The 14,879-nt window shown below is 43.5% G+C and overlaps 1 protein-coding gene across 3 annotated transcripts in view; it reads left to right on the forward strand.

Annotated features, from left to right (window-relative positions):
- Window positions 1–14,879, forward strand: part of MAD1L1 (mitotic arrest deficient 1 like 1) — a 373,922-nt gene that overhangs the window by 263,887 nt on the left and 95,156 nt on the right. For all 3 annotated transcript variants that reach the window (XR_011134664.1, XM_068908329.1, XM_068908330.1), the window contains exon 17: window positions 14,164–14,354. Coding sequence is in view for 2 of the 3 variants with exons in the window: in XM_068908329.1 (XP_068764430.1) it covers window positions 14,164–14,354 (191 nt within the window). In the remaining variant the exon portion in view is untranslated. The remainder of the gene's footprint in view (window positions 1–14,163; window positions 14,355–14,879) is intronic.

Consider the following 14,879-nt stretch of genomic DNA (forward strand, 5'->3'; position numbering starts at 1 on the left):
TTAGACGGCTATGCTGCATGTTAAGTTGAAGGATTCTGCCAGTTATTTGGGATTTCTCCACTGTTCAAGCATTCCAGTGCTTGTCATTAGCAAAGGGGCATTAAGCTAACAGGACCAGTTCCTCAGTCTCCCATATTTACTCACCTGCATCAGTTATGCTGGGCGTAATTTTAATCCACTGGGTTGCCTGCACTCCATCAGACTCTGTTTTTCTCACTTTATCACTAAGGTTTTGTTCCCTTAGAACTTTACTGTAGAGCTGCTTTTTTTTTTTTTTTTTTTAAGTCATCCAATTTGAGGCTGAGGTATGAGTTTTACTATTAAACAGGAAGATATCACAGGTCTGCGCTGTGATTCGGCAAATTCTGCGTTCTCAGCCCAGGCTGTCACTAGATCAGCGCTGTCAAATTAAGTTGCATCCTTGACTCTTTTCCTTAGCTCCCCATCTGTAAAATGGAGACAGTGCTAACCTCTCATTTGTGTAACTGCAAAATGTTTGTCCAGCACTTCAGAGATGCTAAATACAGTAAAACTGCTAAGCCTCGTTCCACTACCAGGATTTATGATTTCTACAAAACTGCTCATTTTTGTTCTGAAACAAGATCACCTGAAAGATATTGTGGTTGGAACCAAACCAAGAAGGGGTGGGGGAAGAGGAAACCATCTGTTACACAACAGCAAAAATGTTTCAGGGCATTCGCCTGGGAAGCTCTGGGTGACGAGTTTGGAATATGAAGGCTTATTTATATGGATGGAGCTAATTTTCTCAAAGTTATTCATTTTTCACTTAGGGAATTACCTAATCTTACAAGAGAGTCTAGGAGGAAAGATTCATTTATTCTTTGCCTCATTCAGCCCCAGGCAAGCCTGAAGATGCTCTGCCTCTTCCAGTTCTGCTTTTTTAACTGATTCTGTTAATGGAGCTGAAAGATTTTCTTCTGGATAAAAAGGGTTAATCATTCTCTTTTCCTCTCACCCTTCTCCTCCTCTTTTTCTGAAGAGTTCTTTTTTTGGCATCTCTGGTGGTTTCTATCATCTTCTCCCCCTAATCTGCCACTATCTGAAGAATTCATTACATTTCAAATCAGAGGCCTTGCTGCATACATTAGCAGGTTTTAATAGACTTGCCACGACTCAAAAAGGAGGAAAAAAAGAGAGAAGATTTAAAACTCTTGTCTTGCCGAAAGCAGACAGATTGACTCAAAAATGACTCAGTCAATAAAAGATGAGTTTTGAAAAGGCTTCCCTCTGCTCAAAGGGAGCTCGTATTCCAGCGAATTAGGTTTTTCTAAGCCCACTGTCAGAAATTAATAATACATACAGCATGTAAAATGGATTTAGCCCTCTACAGCCTTATACAAACATATCTTTGACTTGCTAAATGTGACACGACTACCAGGATTTTCCAGCCTTTATCCCAGGAGTTTGTCATCTCTCCGGAATGGTGACCTCAGTGGAATTTTAAGCCCGTCAAAAAAACCTCTAAAGGAGACTTTCATTAAGGATATGCTTCTACTTCCCTCACTCCTCTTCTCCACCCAAAACTCCTCTGTTGGAGCATTTTTTTGTTATTCAGTTTGTTTCGGTCAGAATTGCCAAGAGCTCTAGGTAAACTCTCAAGCTACAGAGTTCTTTTTACCAATATCTTTCAGCCCTCTTACCTTGAAGGAAGAGACACTGAGCCACCTGCAATATAGCGTGGATGTGTCATTTTTCGTTTTTTTCTGCTCTGAAAAAGACCTATAGTCATTAAATTACCTCTTCCTTACAGAAGAAAGGTTTCTGTTTTATTAGATTTTCCCACAAATACTCTTGTGAATTAGGGCCTTCCTGAGTGGTTCTGCTCACCTTGCCTAAGTTAATTTGAACATGCAGGTGTGAAATTGGTCACTACTCCTGTTTGTTCCTCCACCAGCCTCCCTCACTTGACAAGAATTAAAAACGGTGGTAATTCCAACCTGCCTAGCGATTTGACAAGATCCTTTAATCGGACTGGCCTTGCTTCTGCATTTGGGCTGAGCTCTAAGAATTCACAGAATGTGTCCTCAGCAGGTAGCTCCATGTAATCTAATGGATGGCTGTCTTCTGACTGCAGTTTTCCCTGTCTCTCATTACTTTCTCATTCTTCCAAATCCCATTCCTCTTCTTTTTTAACGTTTCAGAGTACCTTACTCAGTCTGGAAATCTTTTCTGCCTCCTCCCTTTCTCTTTCTCTCAGTGAAAATCTTCTTTCTGCCTTTTTTTGTTTGTTTTATGAATTATCCTTTAAATTAACTCTGCAAAGTCATTGCACATCCTCTCCTGCTTTTGGATCTCTTCTCTCCCCTGGCTGAGTTCTGCTAAATATTGGCTTTGTTGTCATGTGCTTGCAAAAGGCTTTGCATAAAGATATTGCAGCAACATGATGTCCGACTCCAGAGTACACCTTCTAGATGATGTGGAGAAACTTTCTAAAAATGTTGATGAAAAAGCAAACAAAAAAGGGCTCCATTTTGAACTGTCATGCACTGCACAGATGTTTCCCAGACCTGAAATGGGCAGAGCTAATCGTTTTCTTTTAAATGTTTATAGATTGTATGAGAGGCCAAGCTTCTCAGAACTGTAGATGAAATGCACCCCCCAAAAATGCAGCAATTCTTCTTTCTTTCCTGTCTTCACAGACAGGAAACTTGCCCAAACTTCCTTGTGCTTCTCTGGATCCAAACAAGAGAATTCTGAACATGGGCAGTGGTGTAGAAGAGGTTACCATCAAAGAAAGAAAAATCATTTTTACAGAGAATAAGGTATCAAGCTGGTTCAGCAACAGCAGAAGTATTTTGCTTCATAATAAATGTTCCTTCAGGTTTTAACCCTGAGGGCACACTGTTTAACTACTTTTTAAAATTATGATATGCTAACAGAACTGACCTATCTGCAGTGCACGACCAGTAGAAAACCTCACCTTCTCCCACACCGTTTTCTCCATTGCTGAGAAATTTGGATGAGTGGCTCCTTCAGCCCATCTCAGCGTGGGCATGGACCCTACTGCGGAACTTGTTTCTCTCCAAGAGCCATGAACATTTAATAGCTGTTTACTTGAAATTAGTTAGAGCCTCTTCTCTTTGCCTTACTCCACTTGGGAGCATTAGCCAAGTTCTTGGGATCTGTAAGATTCAACCGGGAATTATACAGCAATCCTAGAAACAAAAAATGTGTCTGTCTTGCAGAAGTTTAGTTCTCAGTGCTTAAAAGCTGTTGGAAGAACCAAACATATGAGACCTAGAAATGAGCTGGATTTTCATTGTTGGAAGAGGTGCTCGAGTCATTCTTCCTCAGGCTCTATTCCCTGTAACATATCAAGTTTCTTCCCAGAATAAGTCTCCAAAGCTAATGTCATACCACCTCATATCACAATCAGGACCTTTTAGTTTTCGTCTAAAGATGTAATCCTGCTGTCAGTACGGAGATAATCAAAATCCAAGGGAACAAGCTTGGCTCTTTCTCTAGTTTTGTATTTGCTTCCCGTTCGGTTCATTTTATATTTAATTTATTCCATGTTGTCTTGACTTGAGCAAGGAGTTTTTTCTAGTGAATATTATGTCACTTTAGCCTCCAGCTGCTGCACTGGGACGTAGCCACCCAATAATCTCCTTGGAATAATTACTGGTGTCTTTTCAGATCATTTTTGTGAAAGGTGACAAACCACTTGCCAAAGTGAGTTGTTAATAACACAGCGATGCCCTTTGTTTGAAAGCTGGTGCAAAAATTACCCAATGCAGTTGTTTGAAAGTCAGAGTTATAATCGTAAGAAGTGAAGAACAGATCAGTTCATTTGCATATAATTCCAGGGCTTATATGTCATCTTTTGTGTAAACCATACAATTTCCGGCACAGTAGGGAATGCGCGGGCATAATATAGAGGGACAGGAACATGGGTTCGCTCTCATCATGGATCAGGGTTAAAGAGATGTCATCTACTGAAAAGAAGGAGGAAGAGGAAATGAAAAGTGGGAAAGCAGGAGCTAGTTGGATAGAAACTGGCATGGATATTTGATGTATTCGAGTTGTCACAGCAACTCAAGAGAAACTACACATCCCGTTGTCCCTCCGGAGTAGCAGTCAGAAAGAGGGAAGAATCTGTCTCTGCCTTGTTGCAGCTGCATATTAAACTGAACTTCCCCTGCGTCTTCCCTAAATCACAACAGGGACCAAGGGCATGCTTTTGTTGTTGATGTTGTAGACAGAGACTTATCAATGTCTCTTTACCAATCAGGTACGCTAGGCTGAGACGAACGTTTTTCTGTATAACATCTAAGTGAAACTCTTAGGTTGTTTAAACTGCAGCTAAGGGTATTCTACTGTGTTCCCAGTGTAGGAGGTTTCTCAGCTTTTTCAGGAAGAGATGGTTTTTGGAAAATGGGTGGCACAGGTACATGTTTTGTCTTGCGATTTAGAATCTGAGAGGTCCATAAATACTTGTTTTGCCTATTTTTAATTCCTCCTCCTTTCTCTAGTAAGCTAGAAAACCTCTCTGAGTAGCCAGTCGGTCCTAATGATGAGCTTAACAGTTACAGCCTTAGTGCCCAACTTCCAAAATTTCTAATAAAATTACATGAATATTTAATACCCAATTATTAAATATTTAAAAATTTAAAACTGAACTGGTTTGAAAGTTAGCATGTGATGAATAATTCAGAATCAGGAAACGAGACTCAGCTCTTGGGCTGAGACAGATGCTACCTCTCCTGTCTCCCTGCCCAGAAATGATTTTAGTGGTGCTGCCAGTGTTGGGACACTTTGTGGGGATTCCATGGAGACTTCAAGGCTTCATTTCTAGCTCAAGAGCATTGGCCCGGAGTTATGAGAAATAACCTTCCCTATTCATAGTAACACTTCTGGCTCCTGTGATGAACATATGAGCTTCAGAGGCTGGAATAATGTGATTGAAAGCCTGGTTATCCAGGAGATGGCTCTGTTTCCAAACATCTTTCATGCTCCAGGGAAAAAAGATTGCTTGTCCTTATGTCTTTGTCACATTCCTGCAGTTTTGTTGTTTGAAAGCCCCTTTTTCCCCTGTTGCTGTTCTGCTGCTCCGTGCTGAACCAGCGTTTTGTTCAGCTTCAGGGAGATCATCTTTAAAGGATTGTTTTCATAAAGTGGACACTAGAAAACGAAGTAGAACATGAAAAATGTACCAATAAAAATAGGGCAGAACCTGCTATCCTGTGAGAGGAGGTCCAGGGCACTCAGAAGTGCACACAGAGGAGATGGCTGGTATGGTCTGTGAGCAGAGTAAGTGCCTCTGGGGCCCAGCTGCAGGAGCACAAAGAGCAAAAAGGAGGGTCTGGGGAAGCTTTGACTAGTTGGCATCAAGAGTGTTTTCAGGCCAAGAGCAATATGTTTGCAGTGCCAACCGCTTGAAAACACTATTAAAGGAAAAAACGGGGGAAAAAAAGGATTGAATAGAAGGACGGAGTGGAGGCTTTTTAGAGCTTTGTTTTCTCCAGAACAAAAGCCAGAAACCAAACTCCACAATCTTCTCCCATTAGAAACACAAATAAGGTGGCGTGCTGCAGAGGCTTGCCTTTATCTGTCGTGGCGCGGCGATGGCGTTTGCATCCCTGCTGGCTGGGTAAAATGGTGTGCATTTTCCCTTGCAGCCCTCTGTGGCCTTCAAGCGAGCCTCCTTGCTGCTCACAGCAGCAGCGCTTCCATTAGCCTGGGCCATGCAAACAAATGAGACGGCGGCCTGACCTTTCGGCAAAGCGGCCTTACCTAGGGGACGGAGGCACCGGCCTTTGTCTCGGAAGTGAGGGCTGCAGCCGGTAATGGTGTGTAATATCTGTCAGGAAGAGAGGCGGTAGGAAGGGAATTAGTTCAGCATAGCAAAATGTGCTTATTTGCTACCACCCTCAGACGAACCAGGGGTATACAGAGGTTGGCGTTCAATCTGTGCATCCTCAATAAGAACTAAAGGCTGCCTGGGTGGTGCCCTGTCCCGTCTTGGATTCTGTCTGTAGCACAGAGTTATTTGAAAAGCTACTTTAGAAGTGGTAGGAATCTCTTTAAATGTTTATTAATTCTATATTTAAAGCCCTCTGCCTCTAAAGCTGGGATATCTCTGTATTGAGGGGGACTTCACAATGTGGGGGAGAGGGAGGGACAAGGTATCATAAATAACATAATTTCTGATATTATCACGGAGACAAAATAGCATTTCCGTGAGTGTCAGCATCAGAACTTAAATGTGGAAAGCTCTTGGAGTAAGAGCAAAAGTGCTGTGCTCCTGGGGAAGCTGGAAGTCACCTCTTGCCAGCGGTGAAGAGCTCCCGTTTGTAGCCTCAGTGAACATCATGAGATAACAAACTGTAAAGCGCTCTCTAATGCATGATTGAATATTGTCCACCCTGCAATTCAAGTGACTATAATTCCTGCAAAAAATCTTCATTTTGAGAGGGAAAAAACAAATACTCCTGGAGCAATTTTTCTGTATTTGTTTTAATAGCAGATGTTTGATGCTGTTCAGATGTTTAAAGAGCATCCGGTGTTTTGGGGTAGTAGTAATAGTAGTGATGTGTCAGTTGAAACAAGATAATGGGCAGAGTGCATGGGAGATGATCAGAGGGGGGATAAATTCATCTATTAGATGGTTCTGCAGACTACCACATGTAATTACAATGTGTATTATATATGTTAATTATATAGTCCCTAGCATTAATTCTTACATTAGACACTTGAACAGCTTCTAAACCACTGCCTTTTTTAAGAAACAGCCTAATGAAGAAGTGATTCTGCTTCCTCTGACAAGAGATACAAGTTATGCTCCTGTTTTCGCTACCAAACTTCCCTGAACTATAGCCCAGCAAAACTCCCAATCACTTTTTTCTTTTCTTTTTTTTTTTTTTGGGGGGATAACCCCAAAATAAACTACCTGGTAAACCAAAGACTTATGCCCAGTGTTTGCTAACTTGTTCTAGAAGCAGAAGATAACTACTTTCCTGTAAACTGAAATGACACAGTATATTTGTATTTTTAAGGTGATGCAATTGCATCTGAAGTTAATGACAGGCTCCAACTATAGCTGACACCACTTTATTGAGTGAGCACTGTTTGTCTGTAATTGCTGTGTGGAAGGGAAATGTGGCTAAAAGATTTTATCATCATTAGTTGAGGGCGAGGGGGGGAGATTGTCTCCACAGTCAGCTCACAATTTATGACTAGACAATCCTAAATTCCAAAAGGTCTGTGCTACATCATACTAATTTGTGAAGTCCACCCTGGGCAATAAAAAGCTCTCCCGAGGTTAATTTATCCTGCATCTGGGGCGAGTTTTGCCATGCCTGCCAAGTTCTGCATTGCTGCAAACAGACTGCTACTATTATTTAAGCCAGTTATTTTAAAGCTACCTGGAGTGTCTTTACACACCGCTGCACTGCGTTCCCCAGTGCAGGGGTGGCAGGTGAGCGGAGCAGCGAGCGTTACCGTTGCAGGTTGCTTCCTGCCGTCTCCTGCTTAGAAACAGCTTTGCCGTGAGCAGGAGGAGGAAGGGGAGAGAAGCTCCAAGCTGAGCCCACGCTGAGGTCCTCAGAAAGAGCCTTTCACTCACCACTGGTTCATCTGCCAGGGCTGAATCCTGTATGTTTCAAGCCATTTTCAAGTGTGCTGGTGAATTTTGCAGCCTTGCGTTGTAATGTCAGGATTATCAGAAGAAGAAGGGAGAAGAAAAAAAAAAGTTAGTTGAGCCTAACGCATATTATAGGTATGTGTAGGTAATACCAAGAGGAAGTTTATCCTCTTCTTTTCCGTAGCTTCCTGTCTCTAATCCCCCGTACCCTGCTTCTTGTACCCTAGCCCAGCTTCTAATGCCCTCTGCCGCTCTGTGCAGGTTATCTGAGGAGGAAGGTTGATGATGGACTTCTTTCCAAGAAAAATGGTACCTTGTAAAGATGGGGGGGTTATCTGAAGCGGGGGCTTCGAGAATAAACATAGAGGGAATTTTCTTAGTGGAAATGTATCCGCAAAATTCTTGGGCGATGTGAGAGCTGTAGCTGGCTGTGGCAGTGGAGACATTTACTTGCAAGATGCAGCCTTTGAAAAGTCTTCTCTGAGCTGCTGGAAGGGCAGGTGGGTGGCAGCAGGAGGGGGCGGGAGGTGCGTTGAACCATATGGAACATACACAGTTTAAAAATAAACTAATTTTGACTGATCAAATAAATACCACTTTGGTTTAGAATTGAAGAGCCAGTGCGGTCTATTGAATATAAAACTGTTTTTACCTTTAAGGAGAGTTACAATTCATGGTTGTAATGTCACAAATTGCAAGCTTTCCAAAGCGCAGTTTGCAGCCGCTAGACCACAAGGTTGGGTAAGCGCGTTGGAGCTGCCGTGCCAGTCAGACCCAGCGTCCCTCACTGCCTGGGGTGTAAAACACACCCATAAAATCTAGCAAACGATTTTATTTCTGGAGAGCAGTGGTCGTAAACTTACCTACATCAGAAAAGGCTCCGCTCCTCTTCCATTAGCCTTTATTTAATACAATACAATTTATTTTTATATGGCGTCCTTGAGCAGAGTATCACAGAACTCTTTTCAGACAATGTTCATCATAAACCAAAGCTGAGAGAGAAAATTTCAGCTCAAGGTTTGAACAGAGGAGTGACTCAAAGGGTTTCAGATACAGCAGGGTGGCATTAGAGTTGCAGAGAGTCAGATGGGAAGGACAGAGCTGCAGCAGCAGAGTGCAGTGAGGTAACAGTTTTGCAGGGTGTAAGCAGGGTGATAGATGGGTGACATCGCATGCCAAGCACGACGTTATGGAAATGGAGAGAAGCAGCTTGCGGAGTTGAGAGAGAAAAAGGGCAACGGTGGCCTTGCATCTTGGAACTGAGAAAATAGCATCTGCTCTTCCTGTTTTGGACCTTGTGAAAATGAGCTGGTCCTAGTGTCCTCTTTTATAGGCTGCAAACAAAAGCAAAGCAGACTTGTGTTTAGATGGAGCAGGGTTAGCAGAAACATGGTGTCCTCCATAGCAACGTTGGCCAGCATCTGTCTGGGGCGCTCTGGCAAGGCAAAGAGAGAAGGCGATTAGTGTGGTTTGAAATATTTTATCCTTCATGTGTTGAAGCGAGTGACTCCAAACATTTAACAAAAGCAAAGGAAAGTGGCCTTAAGCAGAGAGCTAGAAAAGAATTCTGGACTTTCTGAGAGAGTTGTGTATTAGCTGAGATCGCAGCTGAATTAATGCAGCTACGTGGCTTGTGGCATTGTGGAGGACAGGCAGAACAAATTTACGTTTGCCTGGCAAAGACTAGCGGTACCTGTAATTTCATGCCACTTTTGGCCTACTGAAAGCCTCATTGTTTCACCTCTTTCCCTGGGGAAAAAGTTAAGCGTGCACTTGGTCTCCTTTAGCGTAGAGGCTGCTGTTCCTATTGATAGACCTAACTGAACTCCAACGCAGAGCAAGAGCCAAAGCTGTGGTAATTCCAGGCAGCTGTGAACATTTTCGAGTGTAAAAGCAATGGAATAAAAAGCAGTGACATTTTCAATATGAGAGACCAAAAAAGCCCAACTCATATTTTATTTATTTATCCAAAATAGTTTGAATTATTCATTAAAGTCAGTGTGTTTGAAAATACAAGGTGTTTTAAGAAGGAATATTATTAGGAGGAAGTTAATAATTTGGCAATATTAATTTTGTAACAGGTTAATGATTTTTTCAGAGAGAATTTTTTCCCATCAGACTCTTCAGCAGGGGCAACTTTTTGTATATGCACTTGGTCTGAATGCAAAGGAGACCTTGCAGTATAATTTCCAAATATTTTGCCTCTTTCTCTGTTCTCCTCTTTTTTTTTTTTTTCAGGCAAAGTAAACAGGCAATTATTGTCCCTAACCCAAAGCATAACCTGGCAAATATCACGCTCGTTTTCTCGGTTATTTGTTTCGTGAGCACGCCTGTGAGGGGTGGTTTGGCATCCCTTCTCCAGGATGAAGGATGTGGATGGTGTTACTTTCCCGTTCGTGATTTCCGCAGAGCGCACCTGCAACTTCTCGTGTCTGTTTTATGCGAGCACAACAGAATCGAACACAGGAACTAAAGCGTGTGCTCCAAATACAGGGATTGGAGTTTTCAAACACTGTCTTTTAAAGATATAATTAAACCTAATTCTCCAAATGTTGTGAAAGATCTTAAAGGATCAAGACATTCAATGTTCTGTAGGTGGTAGATAGAGTGGGTGGAAACGCTAATGCTGTCATCAGAAACCTGCTCTATTAATGCACCTCGACCCGTCCTGAAAGGATCTGCCTCTATTCAGTTGCCTCTACAGCTGTGTCTTAAGCATTTGTCTAAAATATGCTGATTTGCCCTCTGTGCAAATTACAGCTTTTAAAACAATTTTTCCTGACTGTGCTAAAAATTTGGCGGGAATCATCGGTATTAGGTAAGGCTTAAGAATTAGCACAGCCACATCTTTACATTGGGAAGCAGAGCAAACAATGAGCCGCCTCTTTGCTTGACATCTTCACTTTGTGTGGGAAATATTAGCAAGATTAATGAATGTCGCCAAGTCAGTCTGCATAGTGCTTGTGCAGTTGTGTGGTTGCAGGGAATCTGGTGCCTTGGCAATATAGACAACACGGAGCCACAGCGCAGAGACGATCTACTTGAGGTCACAGGGAGGTGCATTAGCAGATTGGGAGGGACTACACAGATGGAATTCAGAGGCCTAAATATAGGCATCTTGTGCCATTTTAGACTCCCCGAAGCATCTGAGAAACTGCCTTGGGGCTGGCTGGTATCGTGCAGAACCTGCAGGAGATCTCTCCTCTTTAGAAGCACGGTGGGATGCCACGCAAAATACCCAAGAATGTCCCAAACGAGCTTAGGTGGCTTTGTTTCAGCAATGGGATCCCGTCCTGCATTTCTGAGTTCTCAGGTTATCCTTCAAGTTGCTCTTGAACTTATCTTAGCGAGTTCCTCTTCTGTGATTCTACCTCATAACACTGCTTCTTGTCTGTGTAGGCAAAACCCTCAAAGGAAAATAGGAAAGGAGTCACAGCCCTGGCTGCTGTCCTGAGTTAATTTGGGAGCAGCCCCAGTTGGACTGTCTCCACGGGATAAAAAAACATTGCACGAGGTAGGCATCAGCAGCTACTAGAGCTGAACTATTCATGACTGTAATTTAATTGAGCATAAAGGAAGAGCGATCTCTGCTTTATAGCTGTCGTTCAATGAACCTTTCACTGGGGCAGTTGCAAACTTAAGTAGTCCTGTCGTGTCCCCTGCACCTGCGTGCATATTTGTGCCCCATCCCCAAGCTGCGCTGCTTAAGAAATACTGCCGAAGCCTTGCTAAGAGAGCCTCAGAGTAGACGGCAAGGCTTTATCCTGTCCCGACCTGTACTGGGCATGTTTGGGCTGTTGTCTACGTTGCACTTACCAAGTTCAGCTGTTGTACTGGTTGCAGACCCTAGCCATCTGTCACATGTTTTGCCATGCAGGTGAATTCCTTCAGCTGGGATGGCTGATGCAGTAATACCCCAAAACTGCTGAAGAACCCGGAAAGGATGCCTGGGCACCAGCAGGGAGGCAGGGTCCAAAGGCGAGGGCACGCTCTCGTGAGCGGAGGCTTGCTAAATTGAAAAGCTCAATACTTCTTGTGTAGAAGACTGAGGGTATTCAGAGTTTTTCCTTTTTCAACCTGAAGGTAGTGGAGGAAAGCAGTTGCTATTGCTTGCTAGTCTAGATCCACATGGTTGTAGTCAAAATAGGCCAGTGCTGCTGGGGAGGTTGGTAAGGCTGCGATGCAGCAGGTGCTAGGGTACCCTGATGGCCACTGCAAGTACCAAGTCTGCAAGACAAAACAGTGAAAGAGGTGCTAATTCTTCAGGAATAATGAAAGCTATTCGAGCAGTTGGTGAGTTAGGGCATCATCACCCTCCTGAGTTTATAAAAGTCAGGGAAGGCAGCCTCCGAGAGGTGGTAAGAAAAGACAGATTTACTTTTCCAAGGCTAGGCTGCATTTATTAGGACAAAAAACGTACCTGCTGGACATCTGAGATATATTAAAACCAGTGCCATCCCTGACAGTGGTGAAATATTATTTACCGCTGCAATGTAGTCACTGAATTTTTACTTTCATATACAGGCTTTTGTCCTTAATAGTTCTGTCTTGGGAATATGTAGCTGCATGAAGACTGAGATTATTGAGGTCAGAGCCGCCAATTAACCTCCTGATTTCGGGGGTTGATTACTCAATTAATCAAAGGCCCAGACCCGGCTGAGATGATGGGAAAGGGGTTGTAGCAATCCCAGGAAGGGTCGAGTTAGTCGCACAGCGATGAGTCTGGTGGGACTGGGGAGGTGGGTGGCCAGGAAAGACAGAGCCTTTTCAAGCTGGGGGGAAGGTGCAGCGTGTGAGCCACAGCCCTTCAGGCTGGTGAGCGCAGTTTTGAATACTGTACTTACCTGACATCCCACAGCAATTGGGGGTTTCCCTATATAGCAATGTTTTAATGAACAAACAGGTATATGATGTTTCCCAAGCTGGCTTGCTCCCCTTGCTGAAGCAGCATTAGCTGAAATGGGTGGAGGAGAGCCAGACTGAGGAAATACCTTGCTCTTACCGTGTCTACGAAGCAGCTCAGGCGGGTGGAGCTGAATTAACCGAAGGTAAGGAGTTGACCCACATTAACTCTGCCTGCGTGGGTGCTCTCACTCAGAAGTAAAGGGATATGTAGTTCTTTTTAACCGTTAAAGAGTTCCTGTCCTTTCCTAGGGATTAAGCTGAATTGGATTAAGGCCAAAGTACTTCCACCTCAGTGGCATTTAAGGCACTTGAACTTAACTCATTGAATTGCCTTTTGTCCCAAGCGCAGCGCCCGACTGCAGCAGTACGAAAGGCAAGAGGAGGCTCACGTCACTCCCGGCCCGCCTGCGGCCGCTCGGCAGCGAGCCGCACGGGTGCCCTGCTAGCGCAGGCCTTGCCTTTCCTATCCTTGCCGTTACGGTTCCTAGACTCTTCCTGCGCTGCACTTGGGAGGCCGAGGGTAACGCATTCGGGCAAATACTCAGGCCAGACCTTTATCCAGCTCGCTTGAGTAACAGTAATACTGCAGCATGGGCTGCGTAAGCCAGCCAGCGACCTTCCTTCACACTCAAGCAGTCGCCTTGCACTGAAGTTTCCACTGTCCTGGCACTGGAGCCTGAACTAGCTAAAATAAAGAGATGCGGCCTACTTGTGCTGCATTTATGTCTCTGATCACTGCATAGACGTAGCCTTAAGCCTCAGAATGACAAAGAGATATCTGAGTGAGGAAGTCTCTTTTTTTCCTAGCCCTGGACTGCAGTGTTGATAAAACAGGCTGACTTGGGAGACATCTCTAATGTATATTAAAGTAAAGCCAATCTCTGTAATTAATGGGGGGATAAATCGAGGTTTAATTACTCAGAAGGCACTTTGGGTGAAAGATTCATGATAATTGTTGTGTATCGTCTTGAAGTATTCACAGTGCTTGCAGCTCCCTTTGTGGCAATAAAATGCAGGGTGAGTGGCAGGCAGTCTCACAAGACCTCTCTTCTGGGGACTAGTCCAGTTAAGGTAGCAAATGGAAAGAGACAGTGGTGCTCGTCAGGCTTTTTATAACAGCAAAAGCCCCCTTCCAAATCTGAAGGGATTCCTAGACAGTGTGACAATTTGAGATCAAAGCACTTACAGTCAAATCAAGTGTGCATTGGAGGAGATTTCCGTGATTGCCAGCTTCCTCCTGACACAACCCCACAGAGGCGTATTTGTAACCATTTTTTCCACTTTCTTGCTCCCTGTAACACAGTACCCTTCTCTTGGGTTCTGGGTAGGAAATAAGATGTGTGTGCAGGGGAAAACAGACACTATAGCTTTGAATTTTGTAGTATGTTGTTAAAAGACTGGCTGAGCAAAAGAAAAATTCATCCTACTAAGACATGTCCATTTTCCTCGTTCCCCGGTTTATTATCTTTCAGTCTTCTGAGGCCAGGAGGAGAGGAATCTAGTTTGCTTGTTTCTTTACTCTGCTTGCTTAATTCACTTTTTAAAAATTTAATTCACCTTTTCAATTCGCTTAGTTTGGCTAGCACTGTAAATACGACGCAAGGTCTCTGTGCTGATGACGTGTAACAAAGTACCCGTTTTCTTCCCCTACTTAGAGCTGAAGAAGCAAGTGGAAAGTGCAGAACTAAAAAACCAGCGTCTGAAAGAAGTTTTTCAGACGAAGATCCAGGAGTTTCGCAAGGTGTGCTACACGCTAACGGGGTACCAGATTGACATCACGACTGAGAACCAGTATCGACTCACTTCGATTTATGCCGAGCACCAAGGGGACTGCCTGCTCTTTAAGGTAGGTCTGCGCGCTCCTCGCTGCGCCTGCTTCTTTGTGTTCCTGGTTTTCAGCATGCCAGAATGGTTTTGCTCTTTCTCAGTGATTGCACTGGAAAATCATTACCCCTCTGCTATGTGACAAATTTTTCCTTCTGAGGGAAGTAAAGATCCTTTCTTCTTTTAAAAAATTACCTTAAAAGATGTGGCATCTGATCTCCCACTTATATATCAAAGTAAACTGGGAGTGAAGAGAAGAGACTATATACGTATAACACCTAAGATGTGTGGCCTCGCAATTCACCTTTTTCTATTATCGGTGATATATGCTACAGCAATAAAACCTTATGTAACCATCAAGGTTTCATCCTCGCTTTGCTATAAAAGATGTCCTTACTGCCTCTGCTATCCTCCAGTCCGCCTGTGTGTCATCATCTTGCCTTCATGTAAATCGGAATCTGTTTTGAGCTCATCTTTGTTTGTGCGAGGTGCCGTTTATCTGAATGGCTCAGATGAGTAACAAGAGTAGTCTATCTGTTGTCAATTT

The sequence above is a fragment of the Struthio camelus genome, chromosome 15 (genome assembly GCF_040807025.1).
Source record: "Struthio camelus isolate bStrCam1 chromosome 15, bStrCam1.hap1, whole genome shotgun sequence".
In the NCBI taxonomy this organism is placed as follows: domain Eukaryota; kingdom Metazoa; phylum Chordata; class Aves; order Struthioniformes; family Struthionidae; genus Struthio; species Struthio camelus.